At 30.5% G+C, this 25825-nt stretch overlaps 3 protein-coding genes across 4 annotated transcripts; all 3 read right to left on the bottom strand.

The window, feature by feature from the left end:
• Positions 1 to 2536: 2536 nt before the first annotated feature.
• Positions 2537 to 4016, bottom strand: LOC110665161 (probable E3 ubiquitin-protein ligase XERICO). 2 transcript variants are annotated; one of them, XM_021825172.2, is made up of 3 exons: positions 3776 to 4016; positions 3489 to 3566; positions 2537 to 3328 (listed from the first exon to the last, which is right to left on the bottom strand). In XM_021825172.2, the coding sequence occupies exon 3, from the start codon at positions 3216 to 3218 to the stop codon at positions 2748 to 2750; it is 471 nt and encodes a 156-aa protein (XP_021680864.2). In that variant the 5' UTR covers positions 3219 to 3328; positions 3489 to 3566; positions 3776 to 4016; the 3' UTR covers positions 2537 to 2747. The 2 variants fall into 2 exon arrangements, with proteins under 2 accessions (XP_021680864.2, XP_021680863.2); XM_021825171.2 differs by lacking the exon at positions 3489 to 3566 and having other exon boundaries at positions 3776 to 4015.
• Positions 4017 to 16533: 12517 nt separating this feature from the next.
• Positions 16534 to 17277, bottom strand: LOC131181321 (uncharacterized). Its single transcript, XM_058149350.1, has one exon. The coding sequence runs from the start codon at positions 17275 to 17277 to the stop codon at positions 16534 to 16536; it is 744 nt and encodes a 247-aa protein (XP_058005333.1).
• Positions 17278 to 23388: 6111 nt separating this feature from the next.
• LOC110665159 (probable E3 ubiquitin-protein ligase XERICO) lies at positions 23389 to 25439 on the bottom strand. The gene is made up of 3 exons (XM_021825169.2): positions 25216 to 25439; positions 24366 to 24450; positions 23389 to 24201 (listed from the first exon to the last, which is right to left on the bottom strand). The coding sequence occupies exon 3, from the start codon at positions 24090 to 24092 to the stop codon at positions 23616 to 23618; it is 477 nt and encodes a 158-aa protein (XP_021680861.1). The 5' UTR covers positions 24093 to 24201; positions 24366 to 24450; positions 25216 to 25439; the 3' UTR covers positions 23389 to 23615.
• Between the last annotated feature and the right edge of the window lie 386 nt (positions 25440 to 25825).

The raw sequence follows: 25825 nt of genomic DNA, 5'->3' as shown, positions 1-25825 counted from the left end.
ATTGAAATAGGTTTTTTTTTTCTTGTTTTTTTAAGATAAAATACGCTTTCTTGTAAGCCAGAAAGTGAAAACCAAGGATCGACTCCCTTGCATTTTCCCATTCTTTCTTTAAGATAGCCTAAGCTAGACTGCAAATAGACTGCAAATTAGGGGTGAGCATTCGGTTCGAACCGAACCGAATCGAATCGAACTGAATTAAATTATAAAAATCAAAAATTAAATTTTAGAAACCGAATCGAAATGGGTGAAAAATTGAATCGAATCGCTCTATTTTGGTTCGGTTCTATTTAAATCGATCAGTTTTGATTTTTGATTGGTTTTTTAATTTAGACTTGAATTTCAAGTTATTTGGTCTAATTTTAACTTTGGTTTGAACCTAATAACCATTAATCAATGAAATTAAACAATTAATATATATAAATTAAATATAATTAATAAATTTCCTATAAAAATAAATCAATTCAAAAATCGATTTGATTTGATTTGAATATATAAATTACTATTTGGTTTGATTTAGTTTAATCAATTTTTTCTCTTCAAAATCGAATCGAACCGAAATAACCAAAATTTTTATATTGTAAAACCGAAGCGAAGCGAATCAATTGAATTTTAAAATCGAATCGATTGAACTGAATTGACTCGATTCGATTTAATTTTTTGATTTAAACAGAATTTTGCCCAGCCCTACTGCAAACCAATATCAAGTTATATGGGATTGATATCCTAGTTTTGAAAGTTCTGTATTGGGGAGTCAAAACTCAATCTTAATAGGTACACCCATCAGCTAAGTAATATATGTTTAGTAAATAGACAAAATTTGACTAAGTTTGATCATATCTTTAAAATTGAGGTGAAAAAAAAAAATAATTGTACAAAAACTGTCAATGGTTTAGGTCAATTTATAATTATATTTATAACTTTAAATTGTGTATGATAAGATATATCACAATTGTATTCAAGAGGTGAATTGAATTTGAAAAGTTAACTTTAAATTACAGTACTTGAAATTTTATTTGATTAACAAATAAAAATTTTAGATATAATCGTAATTTAACATAAATATTTGACATTTTTAGTTAATTGATTAAATTTTATATTTAAAACAAAAAAATATTTTATTTTCATTTTTAATTAAAATTTTATACTAAAAAATTTTTTATTAATTGAAACTAATATAATTATCTTTTGAATAATTCAAATAAATATATGTATTTAAATATAAAATATAAAAATAAATTTGTACCTTTTTACAAAGCAATTTTAAAAAAAGAGAACATAATTGGAAAAAATGTATATCACATGAATTGTAACATCCATTAAATAAAATGTGTATATATAGTTTACTCTAATTAATATGTTATTTTATTTAATAGATGCTATAATTAAAATAAATTAGGTTTAAACATAAATTTTTTTTAATTGATTTTTTACTAAAATTTTGAAAAAACCCAATAATAAATTTGAATTTTAATTGAATGGAAATAAAAAAAATCAATGCAATAATATGCATGGTTCTATAATTCTATTATTTTTTTTCAAAAAAAGAAAAAAAAGAAAATTAGTCTATGAAAAATTATGAAGAAACTTATATATTTTATTTTTCACTCACTTGATTTGTAATGTGAATGACTCATATAAACTATATAAATATATATATATATATATATATATATATATATATATATATTTTATTCACATGATAAATCAGGTTGATATATAATTTTTTTTTCAATTATATATTACTCACTAATTCTTTGAAAAACTTATCAACAAGTTCAAATTTTAATTCAAAGAAAAAAATTCTATGCAATAATATACATAGTTTTACGATCCTACTATTCTTTTCACAAGGAAAAAGAAAAAAAAGGAAAAAAATAATAAAAAAATTATATTTAAACTCAATTTATTAAAAATTATTTTATTATATATGTATAACATAAATAAATGTTATTAATTTAATATTATAATTAATTAATTAAAAATATTTTTATAAAAAATATATTTTAAAAAATAATTTACATAAAAAATATTTTCTATATATAAAATATTTTACAAAATAAACGGAGCCCTAAATCTCAAATAAAATTTATTAAAAAAAAGGAAGGATCTACTAAGTCCCAAATAAATTTAGAATTAAAATTTACTTGAGAATAAGGGAATATCAAAATGGAATGATATTACTACTCCTTTCATGAAGGATTTCTGGGGATCCCATGGTCAAACCCATCATTTTCCAGAGTCATTTTCCTCCCTTTTTCTTCCCAAGGAGCAAGGAACTTTCTCAAACAAAGAATTTGTAGTAGCTTCAAATCTTCTTGTTATGCCATTGCTTGGAAAATCTTGCTAAACTAGAAATCAATCAGATGCTCTTAGATCCCAACCAGATTTACCTCTCACCGCAAGCATTATTAACATTCTAGTGCAGTGCTTCTCTGAGCAATTCTAACCAAAGTATTTGGGTTTTCATCATTCCATTTTCCTAAAAGCAGTTCACATATTCAATACATACAAGCAAAATTGGACTGTAAAACAAAGAGAGACGGAATCTGCAAATGATGATTAAAAAGGATAGGGTTGGAAACCATAGTTGGATAGATGCAAGAACATTATAAACCTTGCACAATATATAATAAAATTTTGTGGTCTCTTAAGGACCCATAATGAACTTAATCTCTTGCAAAACACCAAGTGGACACAACACGCTGCACGTGAACATTTCTTGAGACGAGCAAACTTCTTGTATATGCTTACCAAGAGCAAGATGTATCCTCTTCTTCAGGCATCACAGGAGACCTGCAAAGCGGACAAGTAACTTTCCGATAATCCAACCACTTCTCCAAGCACGCCTTATGAAAAACATGGCCACAGGATAAGCAATTTATCTCCGAGTCTGGCTTGAATTGAGTCAAGCAAACTGGGCAGTCATTTTGAGGCTGTTTACAGCTAGACACTGCATCAAATCGTTTTGCAGGCCTCCTGCTTCGGAGCTCCCTAACGCAATCGTCTGATGAATGTAAAGGAAATTCCAATGATTCGGTGTCACTGTAATCTGGAAAGAGGATTGAAGATGATGATGAGGAGAAGGGTGCTAAGCGGTTGTCAACAATGTGAAGGACCGACCGGACTATCCCTTTGAAAATGGAGATTGATAAGGCAGTGTTCATCACAACCACACAGATTACTCCTTCAGATGAGGCTGGAAGATTTGAGAGACACATTTTCTTAGATCAATTGACAGTTGTGGAAGTAGAAGGGAAGATTTTGATCAATCACAGAGAAGACACACAAGGTCAGACCAGAAGTTTTCCCCCTTTTCTTGATTTATTTTCTGAGATGCATCAAAAGAGGAGTTGGAATACCATAAATAACAGAAAAACATGGAAAAACATCAACTAAACATGGAAAGAAGAAACATATTATTGTGTAAAACAGATAATCTGCACGACAAATAATAACAGAAGTGATTATGAAAATGATTGATCAATTACCTTGTGTGCATCAATAATGTTTTATTGACAGGATTTTTTTTCCCCATTATGAAGATCTAGCCTGACTTAGATGGTGGTCTAAAATTGAAGATAAAAATCATACAATTTAAAATGAATTCAGTACAGCAAGATAAAACCCATTAAACTAATGCATCAAAGATTGATACGAGCATGAATTGCTTTAACATGAAATTTAAACATTTCCAAGAAAACCAAGAAAAAGAAAAATGGAATACAGAAAGGAACAACAAATTTCCAAATGGAACTGCAAGTGAATGGAGCCTTACGCTATAAGTGAGCTCTGACACTGAAGCTTGTTTCTAGAGAGAAGTACATATATATGTATTTATATACAAGCATCAAGAAGAAGAGCTTAGAAGTAGAATCATTTCATGGGGTTATGAAAGAAAATGGTATCCATGTTGTTCTTGATGGGGCTAGTAGGCCATATAGGTGTTTTAGAGGTGATATAGCAATGGCTACTTTGCCTCCCACGGTCTCTCACCACTTTGGCTGTTATGTGAATATAACCAACGGCTATGCGCTAGAAGTCAAACTCTACCACCTCCAGCAAATTGAACCAACGCTCCCTAACCATGGTTAGTCTCCTTTGTTTTTCTCCTCTTTTGCTTTTCTTTCGCACTTTTTAAGTTTAATTCATGTGTTACGCCTTTTATTTACACTAAACACTCGAAAAAAATTTTAAATTTAGTTTTTCATAATTTTTTAATTTTTATTATTTAAAAAATGAAAATTTACGAGAACAACCCTTCTCCATGCATTTAATTGATGAGTTGAAAAATAAACGATTTTAAAGATTTTTAAAAAATTTTAAAAATTATACTTATTTAAGATTTGAGAACTTTTAAATTTCTTTCATTATTTTATAAAACTTTCATTTCGATATAAATTAGGGAACACTAAATTTTTTCTTTTTTGTAATTATGAAGAGGCATATTGTAATTTATAAGAATGTAACCATAATAATATGACTGACTATATAAATTCACCCTAAATTAAAAAAAAAATCATAATATTTTGAACTTTTAAAACGTCCTATTTCACACTTTACCCCTGTAAACTTTAGTAACATACCTTAACTCTTATAAAAATAAAATTAAGATATCATTCAGATTCTTGTCAACATATCGTTATATCAGCACGATTGGAATTCACGTTCGACCTTAAAAATATCTTAATTCTACTTTACAAGAATAGAGATATGTTATGAGATATTTTAAAAATTCAGGATGTCACAAGATTTTTTTGGTAAAATTTAGATGTGAAATGATATATTTCAACTAGTAATAATTAATGAATTTTCATTTGATTATATTAAAATTATATCTGAAATAATAAAATTATGAATTCAAATCAGAATATTTTTTAATTATCATACTTATTTTAAAATTATGAGTAGACATAAGTTTCACGTTTGTATAATTATTGTTCATTTATGTTTTGTTTTTGTGAGATGGAAGTGTGACTCTCTTTCTCTATAAATAGAAAGTTGTCATAATTTTCAGAGTGAACTGAATAAACTTCATTTATGTTAGAAAAAAGGAGTTCCTTCTGAACATTGATTCATTGCTAATTTTAACAAATACAATTTAATTAATTGATTTAGATTATTATGAAGTTTTAATTGGATCATGGGAAAGCATTTACCCAAAATTAACTTAAAATATCACCAATGATATATATATACTTTATTCGGTAATAGTAATTGTTATAATAACTATTAGCTGTTTTGGTATTTGTTAATTATTTTATTAGTTGTTAGCTATTAAATATTAGCCGTTTATATAGTGATGTAAAGTAAAAGTGTTCGGTAAAAATAATTGTTGGATTAGTTGTTAAATGTAAAAATAGTGGCATCATCTTATTTATCCCAATTAAAATAATCATTCAACCTCTAAATACTATAAGATGTAACTTTTTATAAACAACTCTCTCAACCTCTAAACACTAGTATTAATATTATGCCATTAAATAATATAAATAAAAAATATAATGTTTTGATTATGGTTAAAACACTGAACACTAACTTAAAAATTGTTGCTGAATAAGACCATAGACATCCAATGCTATAAACTCCACACTAATTCTTCCAAGGAAAGACTAACGGGTTTGGGTATTGTGATCATGTTATTTTTAAATCTAGTGATTTCCTAACTTATTTTGGAGGTTTATATGCTCTCCATCAAGGATAGAGGTTTTTTTTGTTAGATCTAGGGGTGGACACGGTCCGGTTTTGAACCAAAACCAGTTCGGTCAAAACCGGACCAAAACCAGAACCGATTTCGAAATGGACCAAAATCATCCTTCTACGATTTGATTCAGGTTCATATTTTTTAGGAACCGTGAATTGGCAGTTCCGAACCTGATTGAACCAACGATTTCAAACCTTGATTTAAATATAAAAAAATTCAATAAATATGTACCTTACTCCTAATTCATTCTCTACACAATTATTCTCTGCATTCTCTTCAATTCTTAATCTTTTTCAAATTTTCTCAAATTCTCTAAATAATTATTTTCTACACTCATTTTAATTTCCAATACTCTCTCAATTTTCCTACTTTATTATTTTATATACTTACTGAAATTTTCAGTACTATCTCAATTATTTTATTATTACTTTAAATCCTCAATAAAATTTCTAATACCTTCTATTTTAATTTTTCTTCTCTTTATACTTTTTTAATTATCAATTATTATATAATTTTTTTTTAAATGTAATTAATAGAACTAGAAATTTTTATTCCTCTAAATCCTAAAGGGATACATAGGCAAAATTAAGTTCATACACTTTTTGCTAATTTCTTTAAAAAAAATTAATCTCATCTCTAATTTTTTAATCAGATTCAAGTCTTTACTTATTAAATTTTTCTCAAAGATAAATTATTTTCTTTCTTTTTTTTATTATTTTATTTTGATTGAAAGATTTCTAAGAAAAATTAAAATATTTTTACAAATATAACTTAAATTTTGAATCGATAAAATTTTTCTCTAATTTTTTTTGTCTAAACTACCATTAAACCGGATACCCTAAACCCCTTCCAAACCGTCTTGAATTGTTCTTTTTCGAACCGCCTCTTAAATCATTTTAAACCATAGCTCAAACCGGAACCAATGGTTTAGGAACCGTCTTCCATACCGTCACCTAGCTATTTAGTTCAGGTTCATGATTTCATTGAACCTAACCTGGCGGTTGAGGAATCGTAACCGGCGGTTCATGAACCGTGGCCACCCTTAATTAGATCCATCTGCAATATACAAAGCTTATATATAAAGGCTAATTTTCTTCTATTAGAATCTAGTAGACTAGTAGTATAATCCGTTCAATGAAATTTATACTTCTTGCCCTTCATATTCATTTATATGCAACTAATTTCTGAATTTTCTGACTAAGTATAAAAAATCTAAATAACTGTTCAGCGACTTTAAAAACTACAACACCTACCCATATTTTTTGATAGAATTTCTTATAAAATCAATCAACTATATTGTGTTATCATAATTTATTTATTATCTTTGTTATAGCATGCACGCAAATTTAAGGTACACACACAAATTGCACAATCACATAGTATAGAAAAGAAAAGAAGAATAATATAGGATTTAACGTAGTTTAACCGTAAGGTCTACGTCTGCTGGCAAGACAAGATAAAAAGTTTCACTATGATGAAAAGAGCAAGATACAATTACTCAGAACTCTCAAACCCCAACTCCAGTGTGTTTTTCAAATATCTCATAACTCTACCACAAAATGACAGAATATTATAATATTTATATTGGTTCATAATCAAGTAGCAGCACGAAATTTTTGAATCAAGTCACAATTCGGGTCCATAAAGATATATTTAAAATTCAAATCACAAAAAATATCAGTCCTTAAGAGAGGGTCATGTCTCCTTAAATTAATTCCAAAATCACATCTCCACAAGCTTTGAAGCTAGTCCGGTTCATGAACTAGTAAATACTTCACTTTTTGCTCTCCCTAACCTTTTTTATCCCTCAAACAAAATTCAATTTATTTTTATTTCTTTGATTAATAGTTTAATTCTGAAATGATACTATTTTTATTTTGCACATTCACAAATTTTAATGTTTAAATTAACTAAGAATTATAATAATTTTACCATCAAAACATTATTTTATATTTTATTTTTTGTAGAAATATTGTGAGTTATAAGAGTTAAAATCTCATGATTTGTCTATGAATAATTGATGTAACCTTCATCATGTTGTTTTATTTTCTTTTATACATAATTTTAATTTTAAATTATTTTTTTTAAATAAATAGATGATAAGTATTTGAGCATGTTACTTACAAAAAAATATTATCTATTTTTTCATTTTTCTAATTTTTAAAGAAATTTATTTTTATTTTACGAAAATAAAAAGTACCTATTAATAATAAAAAAATTATAATTAAAAAATTACTTATATTTTTCATATTTCAAAATTAATTATTATAAAATATATTTAAAAACTTGTTTTTTTAATATGTATTATTTATTTATTTCATAATAAAATGATTAATTTTTCATTATAAATAAATATTTTTCAAGGTAATTTTAATTTTAATTTTAAAAAATTATAATATAAATTTAATGATATAGAAATTATATTTTTCTTTAAAAATAGTGGAAAAATATAGTGTTTATTGTGAAAAAAAAAAGTGAAAACAACTTAAAATTAATTTTTAAATTTAGTTAAATTTTGTAAAATTAGAAAAATAGTTTTTCATTTCTCCATTTAAAAAATTTTTATATGTGAAAATCTATTTTGTGATTTTTTAAATATTTTTTTATAAAACTATTTCATTTTTTTACTAGTAAACCGACCATTTATATTGGATTTAAATAAATTCCCTTTTTAAGTTGAGGTTTAAAGGTCAAACAAGCATTTCTTTTTATATAATGTTATTGAAAAATTATTTGAAAAAACAAGTTGAAAAAGTTATTTAGTTTTTTTGAATTTTTTATGATGAAAATATGTTAAATTTAATTTTAAATCAATTTTAATATTTTTCAACTAATATATTTAAGAAACTATTTTTTTTTTAAGAGTAACTCCAACATCAATACCATATTTATAGTAAATCCTTACAATAATATATTTTATATGAGGTGATAAATTTTAATTCAACTTGTCAATTTAATTTGAATTTATCCAAGTCAAATAAATGATTTATAACTAAAATTGAATCAACCTATAAAATTAAAGTTCAACTCGATAATTATTAAACTTAACTTAAAGCTAATCTATTTAAATTAACTTTTTTTTAATATGTGTTGCATGCTGTACTCATTATTTATATTCGTGATTTATTTTTTATATACAATTTTAGAAAATTTTATATATATTAATTAATTAATAAATCTTAAAATATTTTAAAATTTTATTTATTTTATTTTTAAAATTAGTATATTATATATAAAAAATAAAGATACCTCTATATTAACAAAGTGGATAAAATATACACATATATATACTTTCCATCTTAGATTATTGAGACTAAAAAATGTAAATAAATGCAATCACCCCATATTCAAATAATTAAGATACCTCTAAATTATACCTTTTGATATATATTATTTCAAAATTGTAAAAATTATAACATTTTAAAATATAAAATTTTATACAAACAAATGGTCAACTCCAAGGGATTCAGATATGTCGCAAAGCTCTAGTGATCTCCCATTTATTTTTTGCGAATGAGAGCATCATTTTTTGTAGAGCTACTACTATGGAAGCAAAAGAATTAGTCAGAATTTTAAGGCTCTATGTAAGTGTTTTTGGTCAAAGAATAAATTTGGAGAAATTTGAAATCTGTTTTAGTGGTCATGTTCTAGTTGAGATGCAGGAGGCAGTGAAGGGAGTGTTAGGGGCTTGTGGAGTGGATTGCCATTCGAAGTATTTGGGTTTGTCTGTCAAATTGGGAGGAAAAAGAAGATGGTGTTTAGCTCTCTAGTTAATAGAGTAGCGCAAAAACTTACGGTGGAAAGAAAAATATCTCTCACGTGCAGGTAAGGAGGTCTATTGAAAGCAGTGGTTCAGTCTATCCCTACATATTTCATGAGTTGCTTCTTATTGCCTTAAGAGATTTGTAGTGAAATTGAGTCTCTAATTGTCGGGCTTTGGTAGGGGCAACGAGGTGAGGAAAGAAAGATCCACTGAACCAAATGGACAGATTTATGCAAGTCTAGATTTTATGGTGGAATGGACTTTAGAGATATCCATTTATTTAACATTGCCATGCTCTCAAAACAGTGTTGGAGGCTTTCTCAAGATGATAGTTCAACCTTAGCTCAACTATTCAAGGTTAAGTATTACCCGCATCATTCTTTCATGGAAGCAAGTTAAGGTTTTCTACCTAGCTACTCATGGAAGACCATTGTGCAGGCTTGTTGGTTGGTAGAGAATAGGTCTCGCTGGCTTGTCGGAAATGGGCATTAGATCAGGATTTTGAGAGATGGATGGCTTCCTAATTAGAATGGATTTTGGATTTGGTCTCTTCCTTCGCTTCTTAGTGAGGATGCGACGGTTGACATGTTAATGGAGGAGGATTCAAAGGTATGGAACATTGATTTTATTAATGCAATTTTTCTTCCTTTTGTAGCCTAACAAATATGTGCATTTGCATTGAGTATGGGGCAAAAAGAAGATTTTTAAAGTTTGGCATTTTACAAATAGTGGTCATTTTTTAGTTAAGAGTGCCTACCACCTAGCTATGCAAACGACTCTAAGTTCAAGTAGCAGCGTCATTGTTAGGTGGTAATACCAATCCTTTTTGGAAATTTCTATAGACAATGGCAATCCCTTCGCAAGTGAAGCAATTAATATGCAAAGCTTGTAGAGGAGAACTTCCATTTGGCTCTGAGTAGAAGAGATGTCAAGATGGATTTGCTTTGCATAAGGTGTAGTGCCTTAGTGGAGTCCCTTAATCATGCCTTGTTCTCTTGTCCTGCGTCGATGCAATATTGATAGGCTAGCTCAATCCATGGCATTTCGGGCACATGAAGGTCAGTTTCTCTCTTGGATAAAGGATCAAAAATTGACTTTGGTTACAATAAAATTTGCTAAAATTTGCATGATTTTATGGGCAATTTGAAATGTGAGAAACTCTACTATTTTTCGTGATCTGTGTTCTTTGCCATAGTAGTCCATTGAGAGAGCTTTATTATTATTAGATTTATGACTCAAAATCCTAGTTGATTTTGAAGACCCTTTTCTAATTTGAGTGGGAGAAATATTTCTCAATAGAATAGAGGAATATTTTCTATATAGAGTAGAATTCTTATTTTAGTACTATTTCTAAATTGAGTGAAACTCCTAATCATATTAGGATTGAGGGAATTAACACTATAAATAGAAGAATGGTGTAAAAGGTTATTTAGCTTCACCCATAGAAAGTGGCTTTGCTAATTACTGAGGATTTGGCTCTGCCCATTGATGAGGGGCACTTGCCAATTGCAGTGGAGAGAGACTTCAGCCTAGGGTGGAGAAAGTACATAGAATTCAAGAGCAATGGATTCTTTTTTATTGGTGAGAGGGCTCTTGCCCATATAATTAATGACATTCTTTGTGGTGTAGTAGTTGCAGTAGTAAATATATTAGATAATGTCTAGAAGAGAATGAGATGAATAACTAATATATTTATTATGAGCAATTATGTAGCGTAAGTTCTCTTGGGTGTATTTGGGTTGATGGGTAGTATAGTTTGAATTTGTAATTAATGATTTATTATTATTGATAGTGAAAAATGGCATGCCTATGGATATAGCCTTATGTTGAGAGGTTGAACCACATAAATATTAGTGTTTTATATGTTTGCTTTATTTCTTTATAGTTTACATGCTTTCGCAGTGTATAATAATTAGTATCAAAGCATGGGAATAATCTTAGTGAGTTTGGTTGAAGGTAGAGCTACTGCGACATGTGGAAAGTCACACATGCAACAATGGTGATGGTGGAGAGCTAGAGTAGAACTCTTATTTTAGTGTTATTCTTAAATTAAGTGGGATTTCGAATCAGATTATAATTGAGGAAATTAACATTATAAATAAGAGAATGGTAAAAAGGTTATTTGGCTTTGCCCATGGAGAGTGGTTTTGCCAATTGTTGAGGATTTGGCTCTGCCCATTGATGAGAGGCACTTGTCAATTGCAGTGGAGAGAGGCTTCACCCTAAGGTGGAGAAAGAGCGAAGAGATTCTTTTCCATTGGTGAGAGAGCTCTTGCCCATAAAGTTAAAGGCACCCTTTGTAGTGTAGTAGTTGTAGTAGTAAATATATTGGGTTATATTTAGAGAAGAATGAGAGGACTAACTAATATATTTACTATGAGCAATTCTGTAGTGTGAATTCTCTTGGGTGTATTTGGGCTGATGGGTAGTACAACTTAATTTTGTAATTATTGATTTATTATTGTTGATAGTAGAAGATAGTATACTTATAGATGTAGCCCTATGTTGAGAGGGTGAACTACATAAATATTAGTGTTTTATGTGTTTATTTTATTTCTTTGCAATTTACATACTTTCACAATGCACAACAATTATTATTGCAGGATTTCCAAAATGCTAGTTTTTCAATCAAGCCAGTCCCTATTGTTACTCTTGTTCAAAAATGGAAAGCTCAGTTGAATAGGCTTTTTAAATTCAACAAATATGTAGTTATAGTTGATGAATTGTATTGTGGGTTAGGAATGGTTGTTAGGGACCACAATGGTAATGTTCAAATGTTAAGTTGTTATAAGCTCCCTTATCCATTGTCAGTTGATGAAGCAGAGGCTGCTATAGCTTATTTTGGTATTTGTCGAGTCAAAGAAGCAGGGTTATTCAAACTAATCCTTGAATCTGATGTCCTGTTCTTTGTGAATAGTGCGCGAAATAGAGTTGTTCTTCCTTCCTATTTTGGTTCAAAATTACAAATGGTGCTTTATGAGGCTCAATCCTTAAATGTTTTCCAATGTGTCCATTTGGTCCGATATGTTAATGTGGTAGCTCATTCCCTTACCAAATTTGCTTTATCCTCTGTTGTTAATGAGTTGATTTTCATGGAAGAGCTTCACCCTTTCACTACTGATCTTCTCTTTTTAGCTTTGTAATATAAGCTTCTAATTATATATAGGCTTATTGGAAAAAAAAATCAAAAATTTTTAGGATATTCATGATTATAGGTAAAACTTTAAATTGTGTGTATTATAGCCGAATTTTAATTAATTGTCATAATTGTATAAAGATGGCAATTTGTGTTGTGTTGTGTCTCATTTTGAGACGATGCGACACAATTATACTCAACTCGAACACCACACGATTATTAATCAAGTCATCAACTCTCAATCTGAACATGACCATTTATTAAATAAGTCACATGACATGACCTATGTAACTCATTTAATAAATAGGTCATCTAAATAGGTTACAAACATGGCCTATATAAATTGTTTAATAACCCATTTATAAAATAAGACAACTAAGTAGGTTATATAACACGACTCATGTAAACCATTTAATAACCCGTATGACTTGCTTACTTAAAAAATTTGAGAAGTTTGCAAGGGAGGGGATAGGACTTGAACCTCGGTTTGTCCAGCACTCTTACAATTAATAACTAACTGTACTACATTTCAACTTTATATATGATTTTCTTCATATATATAAATATGAATTACGTCTATTAAATTATTGTAAGAATTAAATTAAAATTATATTAAAATAATTAATTAATTAATAATGTCAATAATTTATTTTATTAGTGTATTCACATAATTTTTTTTAATCAATACTAGATTTTTATTAAATTTCTTCCTTTATTTTTATTCTTGCAGATAAATAAAATTTTATTTTCAAATATTAACAACATTCAAAAAAGATTTAGAATCACTATATAGTTATATTTTCTTAACCTAATATAATTTGTTCATATATAAATTGAGTAGTTATAATGAAATCAATTATAATGTTTGAGCCTAAATTTTTTCTTTTAGTTTACTATATAATTTGTTTAATATATATATATATATTAAACAAGAATTTAGATTTTCTTTTAATATTAATTTTTTTTAGGAAACAAAATATTTATTACGAAGAGTCCTCAAATAGAATACAAACCAAGAACTCAGAAGGAGCAACCCAAATCATAGGGTTATCAACAATTAAAGCCCTCCTAGCAATACAATGTGTAGCTTCATTAGCTCGCCTTTAACCCTAAATTAAAGAGAAAGAAGAACCTTGTGATAAAAATAATTTACAGTCTAGAATTATGTTTCCAAACTCTGATCTATCTTCAGCATGAGAGTTCATAGCAAAGAACACTACCTGACCATCCACCTCAAGCACAACATTTGACAAACCATGCTCAAGTATCCAAGCCAATGCATCTTTAAGGGCCAAAGCTTCTGCAATATGAGGAGACTTAATGCCTTCAATAACGGTTGATCTAGCTGCAACAAAAGCACCAGAGCTATCTCTGAAAATAGCACCAAAACCACATTTAAGCTCAGGAGCAAAGATAGCTGCATCAGAGTTGCATTTCAAATAACCAACTGTGGCTTAACCCAATGAGAAGAAGTAACTTGGTGATGATTAGAAAGATGACAATCTAGAGAAAAAACTTTTGCAGCATCCCAATCTGATAAGAAACCCAAAACTTCCCAAACAACATCCTAAGAAGAACGGATTTTGTCTTGCCAAATAAGAAGATTTTGAGCAGCCCAGACCGTCCACAACACCATGCAACTACGGAGACAAAGAGAGTGATCTTGCTGTTGCATAAAAAAATCAACAAATTCAACAACACTGCTTGAAAACCAAGAAACATCAACATCCAAGATCCTCCAACAATCCATTGCTTGAGGACAAGAAAGAAATACATGACCTGAAGTTTCTTCTTGAAGGCACACACGACAGGAACGAGAAACATCAACTCCCTTATCTGCCAACCTATAAGCAGTGGATACAATATTCCTACAAAGTCTCCACAACAAATTCTTCACCTTTAGAGGAAGATTCAGCTTCCACAAACTCTCTTTTTGTTGAACTGCTAAACTAAAGAATCATATACAAAATAGAAGACGCCACATCAGGCGAAAACAACTCATTAAGCTTCAGCACGTCCCATTGTTGGTTCCGAACAAGCATAAGTTCATTAACTCGCCAATCTTCAGTTCCAGCTATGACATCACAATTTAACTTGTAATTATCTGAATTTGGCAAACAAGGATCCTCCCATAACCAAACCTGCATACCATTCCCAATTTGCCATCGAACACCCTTGGAACGCATATCTTTAGACTATAATAAGCTCTTCCAAATAAAGCTCAGATTATACCCCTCCTGAGCCTGGGATTTTTTCCAATATTGCGAGGATATTATCTTGCTTTGAAAATCTTTGTAGGAAGAGAGTCAAGATTAATAAGAAATCTCCAACATTGCTTGCCTAACATCGCAATATTAAAGGATTCAAGATGGCGAAAACCCAAACCACCAGCTTTTTTTTTTATCACAAAATCTATTCCAAGATATCCAATGAATACTTCTTCTTCCATCTGCTTTCATACCCCATCAATACGAATTCATCATCTTGTATAAATCATCGCAAGTCAAGAAAGAGAGTTTAAAAACACTCATACTGTAAGTAGGAAGAGCTTGAACAACTGACTTAATCAGAATTTCTTTCCTTGCTCTAGACAACAGTTTATTCTTCCACCCATGCAATCTCTTCCATAGCCGATCCTTTAAAAAATTGAAAATCTCCTTTTTCTTACACCCTACCAAGGAAGGCAAACCTAGATGCTTGCCCTGATTTAACAGGTGCTGCACACCCAAACAAAGAGAAATAGACTGCCGAGCTTGAGCACCGACATTTTGACTGAAAAAGGTGCTAGATTTGCCAAAATTCACAGCTGACCTGAAGCTCTTTCATAAAGATTCAAAATCTGCTTAACAAGATTGGCCCCAACAAAATCAACTCGAAAAAATAAAAAGCTGTAATCAGCCAAAAAACAAAGGAGACACACTTAGGCAACTTCTACTAACCCTGCAGCCATGCATGAGGTTATGATGCTAAGCATCCCTAAGCAAAATAGAGAGCCCCCTCTACACAAATAACAAAGAGATATGCGCTCAAAGGATCACCTTGGCGAATTCCACGAGTGGGAATAATAGGACCTACCTCAGTTCCGTTAAAAGCAACAGAATAACGAACTGAAGTAATACACTGCATAATCCAACTCACCTAGGTCTGATGAAAACGCAATCTCACCATCATCATCTTAAGAAAATCCCAATCCACCCTATCGTAAGCTTTTGCTGATGTCAATTTTAAGGGCCACCTCTTCTTTCTTCCCTAAAGATTTTCTATTCATATGGTGAATGATTTCAAAAGCAACGAAAATATTATCTGTAATGAGTCGACCTGGAACAAAAGCTGATTGCGAATCTGAAATAATACTAGGAAGAATCTTTTTAAGCCGGTTCGCTAAAACTTTAGCCAAATCTTATAGATTACATCACATAAAGAGATTGGCCTAAAGTCTTTAACCATCTTTGGGCTATCAACCTTGGGGATTAAAACAATGGTGGTTTCATTTAAATCATCTAGGAAAAGACCCGATTGCAACCAAGAAATACAACTCTGCACAACATCAACCCCGCAAACCGGCCAACACTTCTAATAAAATGCTACATTAAAACCAACTATCCCAAGACTTTTATCTGGGTGCATTTGATTGATAGCCACCCGAAATTCCTCAGCTGTGAAGGGAGCAACAAGTGACTCATTCATGGAGCTAGTAACCGTAGGAAGAACCAGCTGAGCAAATTGACTAAGCGCACCTGAAGAGTCACGTGAAGCAGCAAATAAATTATCAAAATTATTAGAAATAAGAGCACTCATCCCCTCTTCGTCATCATATGAATTACCGAAATCATCTTTAAGAAGAGATATTGAATTTATGGACTTTCTAGTGCTTGCATAAGCATGAAAAGCCTTTGTATTTAAGTCATCACATTGCAGCCAATGTTTAGCCCTCTATTTCCAATAAGCTTCTTCCTGGGCAATTAGAGAATTAAGCTCGTTTTTAATAGAAGCGAACAAGGCACCAGAATTTGCATCATTCATCCTCCTAATGCAATCCAGTTGCTCCTTTTTCCTTGCAATCAACTGCCTATAATTCCCATGCAAACTTTTACTCGAGTCTTTAAGATAAGTACCACAACCATGAAGACAATGCAACAAAGAACCAGAAGAAGAAACCCAATACTTCCTAACCACTTCCTTCAAATCATTATTAATCAACCAGGCAATTTCAAACTTGAACCGACCTCTCTTAAAAGAAAACCACCTAAACTCAAAGTAAAGGAACATAGGAGAATGATCAGACACTGAGTGAGATAGATTGGATAATCGACAATTATGAAAATAATCAAGCCAATTCAGATTAGCAAGAGCTCTATCAAGTCTCTCTTGCACCCAATGAGAACTACCTTTGCCTCTTTCCCAAGTAAAGGGATACCCATGTAACAGAATGTCAGAAAAATTACAACAATCAGCAGCATTATGGAAACCTTGGAAAAAATAATTAGGATGATCCCCACCTCCAAGCTTATCATCTGGGTTGAGAAGATCATTAAAATCTCTAATACAAACCCAAGGGCCTGACCAAATAGGAGAAAGTGAGATTAACAAGTCCCAGAAATTCCTCCTTCTACTGCGTTGAGGAAACCCATAAAAACCAGTGAGCCTGAAAGAAACTCCTGAAGCACAAGAAACCATCATATCTAGGGAAATTGACCGTACAGGGGTAATGTAACATGAAAAATAGTAAAAAAGGGTGTGATATTGTTAAATTACTAAATAGGTGCGAATAGAGTTGAGCTGAATAGTTGATGGATGAAGACGCTATTCAAAGTAGCATCCCAAACCGGACGCTATTTATATTCATGTCCTGAACTTTTCCAGCACTCTTTTTGTAGATGATATTTGTTAGGTCTGGACGGACGCCATTATAAATGGCTTACAGGATGCTAGGACGCGATTTATAATGGCGTTTCAAGATTCATTTTTAATATAAATATTTTTTAATTTATAAATTCAGGGGGATTTGAACGCTAATATAATTAGCATTTTGTTGTAGCAAACATGCTGGGAATGCTTTTGAAGATCTGTGAAAGTGAAATGCCTGTGATGATTACCTTGGCATTTGAAGATCAAAATCTTTCTTTTCAAAATGAACCAGTAAAAATATTTTCCTTTCATTTGAAAAGAAAAAATCAACCAGTAAAAAAAAAAAAAAAAACTGCAGATTCAACCTTGGTGCAGTGAGGAAAGCAACATGTTTTAAGCAGTTGGTCTTTCTGCATCAGTTTTGGAGAAAAAAAAAAAAAAAAACAGGTTGAATTTGCATATATTTATTCGGATCATTCGTTTGATCTGCATAGTGAATATTCTTTCATGCTACATCAGTTTCTCAGAGCATGAGAAACAAGTTTAAATAGCAATTGAAACTGACTCATCATATTTATGCATGATGTGTCAGTATCACCATATGCCATATTATTTACGCAGAAAGGAAGAGACCTTAAAGGGCCACTTTTATTGGTGTTATCAGCGTCAGATTCTCTAGTTTTTTTTTTTTTTTCTCTGGTTCATTTTTTCTTTTCAAACGAAAGGAAAATATTTTTACAGCCTTATTTTGAAAAGAAAGACTTTGATCTTCAAATGCCAAGGTAATCATCATAGGCATTTCACTTTCACAGGACAATCAGAAGACCCTTAATATATACTCATCAGCTTACCAATGCAGCTAACTCACCTCTTAAAGTTCAAAGGAGTTCAATCATCATAAGAGCTCAAACCAGCTACAACAGATCCTGTTGTTGCAAAAGTTGATTCTACATCTGGATAATCTTTCCAAGACGTTGTAACCTTGAGAGATGGATACAGCCAACTCTTAATGGAATCCACAAAGTTGCTTGGATCAAAATTCAAAATGGCTTCCCAATCCCCTTGTACCCCATTTGGGATTTTCCCATCAAACTCCATATTAGCAGCAAGAAGTAATCCAAGCAAAAATGGCTTAACGTTGCTACAGGCATCAAGACACTAATGTAATTAGCATTCCCAGCATGTTTGCTACAACAAAACGCTATATTAGCGTTCAAATCCCCCTGAATTTATAAATTAAAAAATATTTATATTAAAAATGAATCTTGGAACGCCATTATAAATCCCGTCCTAGCATCCTGTAAGTCATTTATAATAGTGTCCTCAGTCCAGACCTGACAAATGCAGATATTATCTACAAAAAGAGTGCCGGAACGGTTTAGGACGTGAATATAAATAGTGTCCGGCTTGGGATGCTACTTTGAATAGCGCCTTCGTCCATCAACTTTCCAGCTCAACTCTATTGGCACCTATTTAGTAATTTAACAACATCACACTATCTTTCAGTATTTTTCATGTTACGTTACCCCCATATGGTCAATTTCCCTCATATCTATATAGTTGTTAGAGTAACCAGAAATAGAAATAATATCCTTATCCTCCCAAATAACAGCTAACCCTCCACTTTTACCCACACAATCAACAAAAAAACAACAGTCATAACCAAACTTGACGCGTAACTCCTCAATTTTATTAGAATGAACAAGAGTTTCAATAAGGATTACAACAGTTGAATTTTGAACTCTAATGAGCCCTTTTAAAAATAAAACTGACCGAGGGCTGCCAAGCCCCTGGCAGTACCAGCTTAAACAACTCATAAAAATAATAAAAAAAATGTACACATTAAGAGATATTGAGAGTAAAGTTATATTTTTAATTATAAATAAAAGAGGTCAAAACATGTTTAAGGGAATTAAAATAAAATAGGTTAACCTATTAATATAATTAAATAAATGAGTTATTGCGTGTCTTATCAGGTTAAACGAGTAAATCAGATTAAATAATCATTATGACTGAATTTATTTATTTTAAATTTAAATTTATTTAATTACATATTGAGTCATGTAATCAGATATATTAAAAATTATAATATCTGTTATTGTAATTAAAGGAATTAAATTAAAATTTAAAAAATTAATGATAAATTATAATATAATAATTGAAGTTATATTAAATCATTAACAAATTAAGATATTAATTTTGAAAAAAATAAAATTACATGTTAACCCAATAATTTAGTATCGAAATCGGATGGTGCCTAATTTCCATAAATTTGATGGATTAAAAAAAGAAAAAATAGTCCAGCCATCAAAATTGAGCAAGAAAAAGATAAATAGAAAACGACAAGTCAGGGTTTGGCGTCCAATGAAGTTTATCGGTGGGGTCCTGCAGTGTCCAATTGTCCATTTTCAATTAACTATTCACATTTTTAACATTTAAATTCTTCTACTGCAAACAAAATGAAATTCTCCATCATTTCAATTTGAGTGGCATCTTCTTCCCGACAGAATAATGCTTTGGGCTGTATCACTTTCCCGTTGCCTAAAACATCACTTCTACGCAACATTATAAGCTTTCTTGTATTCTCCTCAAACAATTGTTCCAGCTTTCTGGCATTAATCCTGCTTATTACGAGTTTTAAGCATTCCATGAAAGATTCTGCCATTGCAAGCAAAGTTAAAGAAATGGCTTGACAAGTTCCAAGATGGAAACATGCTAGCCTGATTCCATTGCTCAGGCATTGAATTTTTAATATTTCTCAATCCCATTTGCTAAATTAATTCGGAAATCAAGTTGATGAGGCTCAATTTCATTATTTTTTAGCTCTCAAACATTTTTTTTCCGAATACTTGCATTTGTTATTAGAAAAACCTAATCACACAAAATATCCAAACATTTAACATAGATTCGTGAGATTTTTTTTTTTAATTTTAAATGATGTGAGACCACATGTATATAATAATAAAAAAAAAAGCCTCGTGAGCCCAATGTACCGTGTAGCATTTGACTTGAATTCTTTCAAGATAAGTCAGCTGAGAGAATTTCACGATAATTTGTTCAATAAAATGAGTACATTAGCATAGCTCGGAAAGTCAATTGGAAAATATCACAAGCACATATATGAGTAAGTATCTCAAACATAATAAATAATAAGATACAAATATATCAAAAACGGATTACTTTTTTCATTTATATATCATAATCAATATAATTGAATTAATTGTCCTTACAAGTGTCCTTGCATTACTTACAAGTAGGGGAATCTAAAAGGAGTAGAGGGACAAAAACTCCCTATGCCGATGATTAGTTATATCTATCGTTAAACGGTAGTCATATGGGATGAGGCACCCCCAAATCTCAAATTCAATTTGAAATTCAGAAACAATTCTTCAATGTATTTTTGAATTTTTAGTGTGATTAAGCGTTAACAAATTAATGCAAGAGTTCTTAAATAAAGCTCCCTAAAACCCAATTCAATGGTGGTAATAATAAATCTCAATTTCATTATTTTTAGCTCTCTATAACACAATAATACATCTTCTCCATAAGAAGGGAGTACAAAATAAACCTGGGTCAATCACAAAACAGCAGCAGCCAGCCACTAATACGGTAATACTCAAAAGAATACGCCAAAAATGAACAACCCTGTTACAGTAGGAAGAACAAGAAAATCAAAGAGATGACACGAAGATACAATGCAAAATGAATATAAAGAACTTACGGTGATGAGAACCTCTCGGGGCCAAGAAGGCGGTAGGGAATGCATGGAGTGAGAAAATGGAAGCGGGGCAGCCGTGGCCTAGCCCCAGCGACTTCCATGAACCTGGTGTGAGGCTAGACATAAGTGGTCTAGGAATTGTGAAGAAGAAAAGTCATGGTAGACAGTCTACAGCTGGTAAATTAGGAAATACAGTATGGGTAATTTTGTCATTTAAGCAGTTGCTGAAACTGAAAACGCAATGAAAGAAGCAAGTCGCTCTGTCCGTGGAGCGAATAGAAAGAACGACCCAAAAAAATCACCCTGGATTTGAAATTAATTAACATAACTAATATCAAAATCATTTTAAATTTCATTAAAATTTATAATAAATTATCCAAAATCATCCTAAATTAAATTATATTACTCAAATAATATTTAAATTCATTTAGTTTTTTCTATTTTAATTAATAATTTATATAAAATATATTTTATATTTTAAAAGTTAATAATTTTAAAAAAATTTAAATTTTATTTATTTAAAATATAATATATTAAAAATCTCATAATATTATTACAAAAATATATATTTAATATATAAAATTTCTAATCAATATAAGTATTATGGCAGGGCGTGGCTCCTTGTTTCGCACGTGTGAAGAATTTACACAAGAGTCTGGGTATATCCTATGTCTTTTTTTTTTCTTTTAAAAATTGGAATAATTATAATTTTAAGTCTAATTATTGTCATAATCAAATTCTTTTTATAAAGCGTAAATTATAATAATATAATTTTAAGTTGATTAAGATGAAAACAAACGATAAGAAACGGTGTCATTTTAGTTTAATTTTAAGATCCATTAATGTTTACTCAACTTTGTTAGGGTTTGGGTTAAAATAAAATAAATTTGAAATTTAGGGATTTAATTAATTGTATTTGAATTATGAAGGTTTTAATTAATTGGAAATAAAATTTTAAGCTATTAATATCAAGAATTTTTATTTTTAATTTTTTTTAGTTAACTATTTCTATTATTTTTAAAATACAATTTCAATTAATCTATATTAAAATATTTATTATTTTTCTTTTTATTTTTGACAAAATGCATAAATTAATTCTCACCTTAAAATCTAGTATCACCCTCAATTTTAAAATTATAATATTTTGCATTGAATTTTTATAATTTAATAAATTTAAAAGAGTCAAATACATAATTAATTTCTAACATTTATTATAAAAAAAAAAGCTTAATCATACCCTTAATGAATTCAATTTTTCTTTTTAATTTTGATATTGATGAAAATTGCAATATAATTTCACTTTTTAAAAATTGAGGTGTGAAATAATAAGCTATTCAACTTTTTAAGAAAAATTATATTTTTCATTTTTTAATTTTGTCATGATTCAGTTAAAATAATTAACTGGGATTTATGCATATCACATTAAAAAAAAATGTAATGCTGTTGATATTAATTTATGAGAATGTTCATTAATTCATTTTATGTAATTTATTGGAAACAAATGTGAAAAGATGGATTTTACATTTTTTTTTTAGTTCAAGATAAAATATGGTTCCTTGTAGACTAGAAAGTTGAAACCAAAGATCAACTCCCCTGCATCTTCCCATTCTTTCTTTAAGATATCCTAAGCTAGACTAGAAAGCTGAAAAATACCAAAAATCAAGTTAACTGGGATTGCATTTCCTAGTTTTGAAATTTCATTGTCATTTGGATGTTAGCTCGAGTTCATATCAGAATAATATTATGAGTTTCAACAAAATTTAACAAAAAAAAAAAAAGTATCCATGTAAGTCCCAAGCAAATTTAGAATTAAAATCAGCATAAGAAGATAGAAGGGAAAGAGAAAATATCAAAATGGAATGAAATTAATCACACTCCTTTCATGAAGGATTCCTGGGGATCCCCTGGTTAAACCCATCATTTTCCACTGTCATATTCATCCCTTTTTCTTCCCATGGAGCAAGGAACTTTCTCAAACAATGAATTTGTGGTAGACTCCAACTCTTCTTGTCATGCCATTGCTTGGGAAAAAAATCTTGCTAAACTACAAATCAATCAGATACTCTTAGATCCCAATCAGATTTACCTCTCCCCACAAGCATCACTATCCTTCTAGTGCAGTGCTTCTCTAACCAGATTCTAAAAACAGTTCACATATTCAATACATTTCAAGCAAAAAATTGGGGAGTAAAACAAAGAGAGATGGAATCTGCAAAAGATGCTTAAAAGGAAAGAGTTGGTAACCAAAGTTGGATATATTCATAGAACATCATAAACCTTGCAATATGTATGACAAAATTTTATGGTCTCTCAAGGATCCGTAATGAACTTTCTCGTGCAAAACACAAGTATACAACATCATGCCCTGGCTGATACACTCAAGTAAAGTACTTGTACACTACACGCTGACATGAACATTTCCTGAGACTAACAAACTTTTCGTATATGCTCACCAAAAGCAAGATGTATCCTCTTCTTCAGGCATCACAGGAGACCTGCAAAGCGGACAGGTAACATTCCAATAATCCAACCACTTCTCCAAGCACACCTTATGAAAAAGATGGCCACAAGATAAGCAATTTATCACCGAGTCTGGCTCGAATTGAGTCAAGCAAACTGGGCAGTCATGCTGAGACTGTTTACAGCTACACACTGCATCAAATCTTGTTGCAGGACTCCTACTCCGGAACTCCCTAATGTAAGTGTCTGATGGAGGTAAAGGAAATTCAAATGAATCAGCGGGGTCTTCACTGTAATCTGGTGAGGAGGTTGAAGATGATGATGAGGAGAAGGATGATAAACGGATGCCAACCATGTGAAGGATCGACCGGACTATCCCTTTGAAAATGGAGATTGATAAGGCAGTGTTTACCAAAAGCACACAGAGTACTCCTTCAGATGGGGCTGGAAGGCTTGAGAGACCCATTTTCTTGGATCAATTGACAGTTATGAAGCAGAAGGGAGGATTTTGATCAATCACAGAGATGACAAACAAGGTCAGACCAGAAGTTTTCCCCCTTTTCTTGATGTTTTCTCTGAGATGCATCAAAAGAGGAGTTAGAATACCATACAGAACAGAAAGACATGGACAAACATCAACTAAACATGGAAGGAACAAACATATTATGAAACAAAACAGATAATCTGCACAACAAATAATAATAAAAGTGAGTGATTAGGAAAATGATTGATCAATTACCTTGTGTGTACAAGTAATGTTTTTGAATTTTTGAATATGAACAAGGATGAGGTTAAAATCCTGTGAAAGAGGCCAAAAGCCTGACCTGCAATAAACCCAAAACACAATGGGGAAATGAGATTAGAGAAACGAAGAAAAGGGATGATTAATCCCCTGAAAAACTCTTCAAACAGGTTTTTTTTAACGTTGATGGAACATGTCAATTGGTTTGGAGACTATAGCATATAAGACAGCCTTCAAGAAGCAGCAAGAACTGACAAAATTACTTAAAATAAGCTGAAGAGCTGACAAAATTACTTAAAATAAGCTGTCCCTGCAAAGGAATTGGATTGAAATATATTGACTATTCTTGAAGTAATAAAATCCCACAATCCAACGGCCAAATTAATCTAGCTTGTGTTGTACCATCTGATTAAATACTGACAGACAAAAATTCTAGAAATCATCAATTTCATTATAAAGAAAAGCCCTTCACTGATCAATGCAATATATATATATATATATATATATATATATATATATATAAACATTATCAATAGGATTTTGTTTTTCCACTATGAAGATCTAGCCTGGCTCAGTCATAAAGGTTAAAAAAAAAAAAATGAGAAACATAGAGAAATACAAGCTCAAAATCATACAATTTAAAATGAATTCACTGAAGCAAGATAAAACCCATGAAACTAATGCATCAAAGAGTGATAGGGATCTAGCATTTTTACACAAATCCAAAGATAGGATATTTCTTTAATTTAAAATTTAAACAATTCCAAGAAAACCAAGAAAAAGAAAAACAGAACAAAGAAAGGAACGACAAATTTCCAAATGGAACTGCAAGTGAATGGAGCCTTACGCTATAAGTCAGCTCTGACAGCGAGGTTTGTTTCCAGAGAGAAGTATATATATTAATATACAAGCATCAAGAACAAAAGCTTAGAAGCAGAATCGTTTCATGGGGTTATGAAAGAAAATCTTATATGTTGTTCTTGATGGCGTTAGTGAGTCATGTGGTAATGGCTGCTTTGCCCCTCACAGTCTCTCACGTCTTTGGAATCGGCTGTTGTGTATATATATATATATACAACAGCAGCCGACCAGAGGCCAAACTCTACCACCATCAGCAAATTGAACCCATGTTCCCTAACCACGGTTAGTCTTCCGTGTTTTCCGAACCCTTGTCTCTTCTTAACCATGGTTACATTATATCATCTCCCCTGTTTTACATTCCTTTCGCTTTTATTTCGTCACTTTCAAGTTGTGCCCTTTGATGGCATTAAAATTATATCTGCAATAACAAAATTATGAATTAAAAATCAAATTGGAGTTTCATAAAATAATTGTAATAAAAGTAAATTATAATTTAATTTTTAAAATTTAGTAAAATTTATAACTTAGTTTTTATAATTTTAAAATTATAGTAAAATTTATAACTTAGTTTTTATAATTTTAAAATTAAGTAATTT

This window comes from Hevea brasiliensis, chromosome 7 (assembly GCF_030052815.1).
Source record: "Hevea brasiliensis isolate MT/VB/25A 57/8 chromosome 7, ASM3005281v1, whole genome shotgun sequence".
Taxonomy (NCBI): domain Eukaryota; kingdom Viridiplantae; phylum Streptophyta; class Magnoliopsida; order Malpighiales; family Euphorbiaceae; genus Hevea; species Hevea brasiliensis.
Note: the sequence above shows the minus strand (reverse complement) of the source record. Positions and strands in the feature narration are given on the sequence as shown.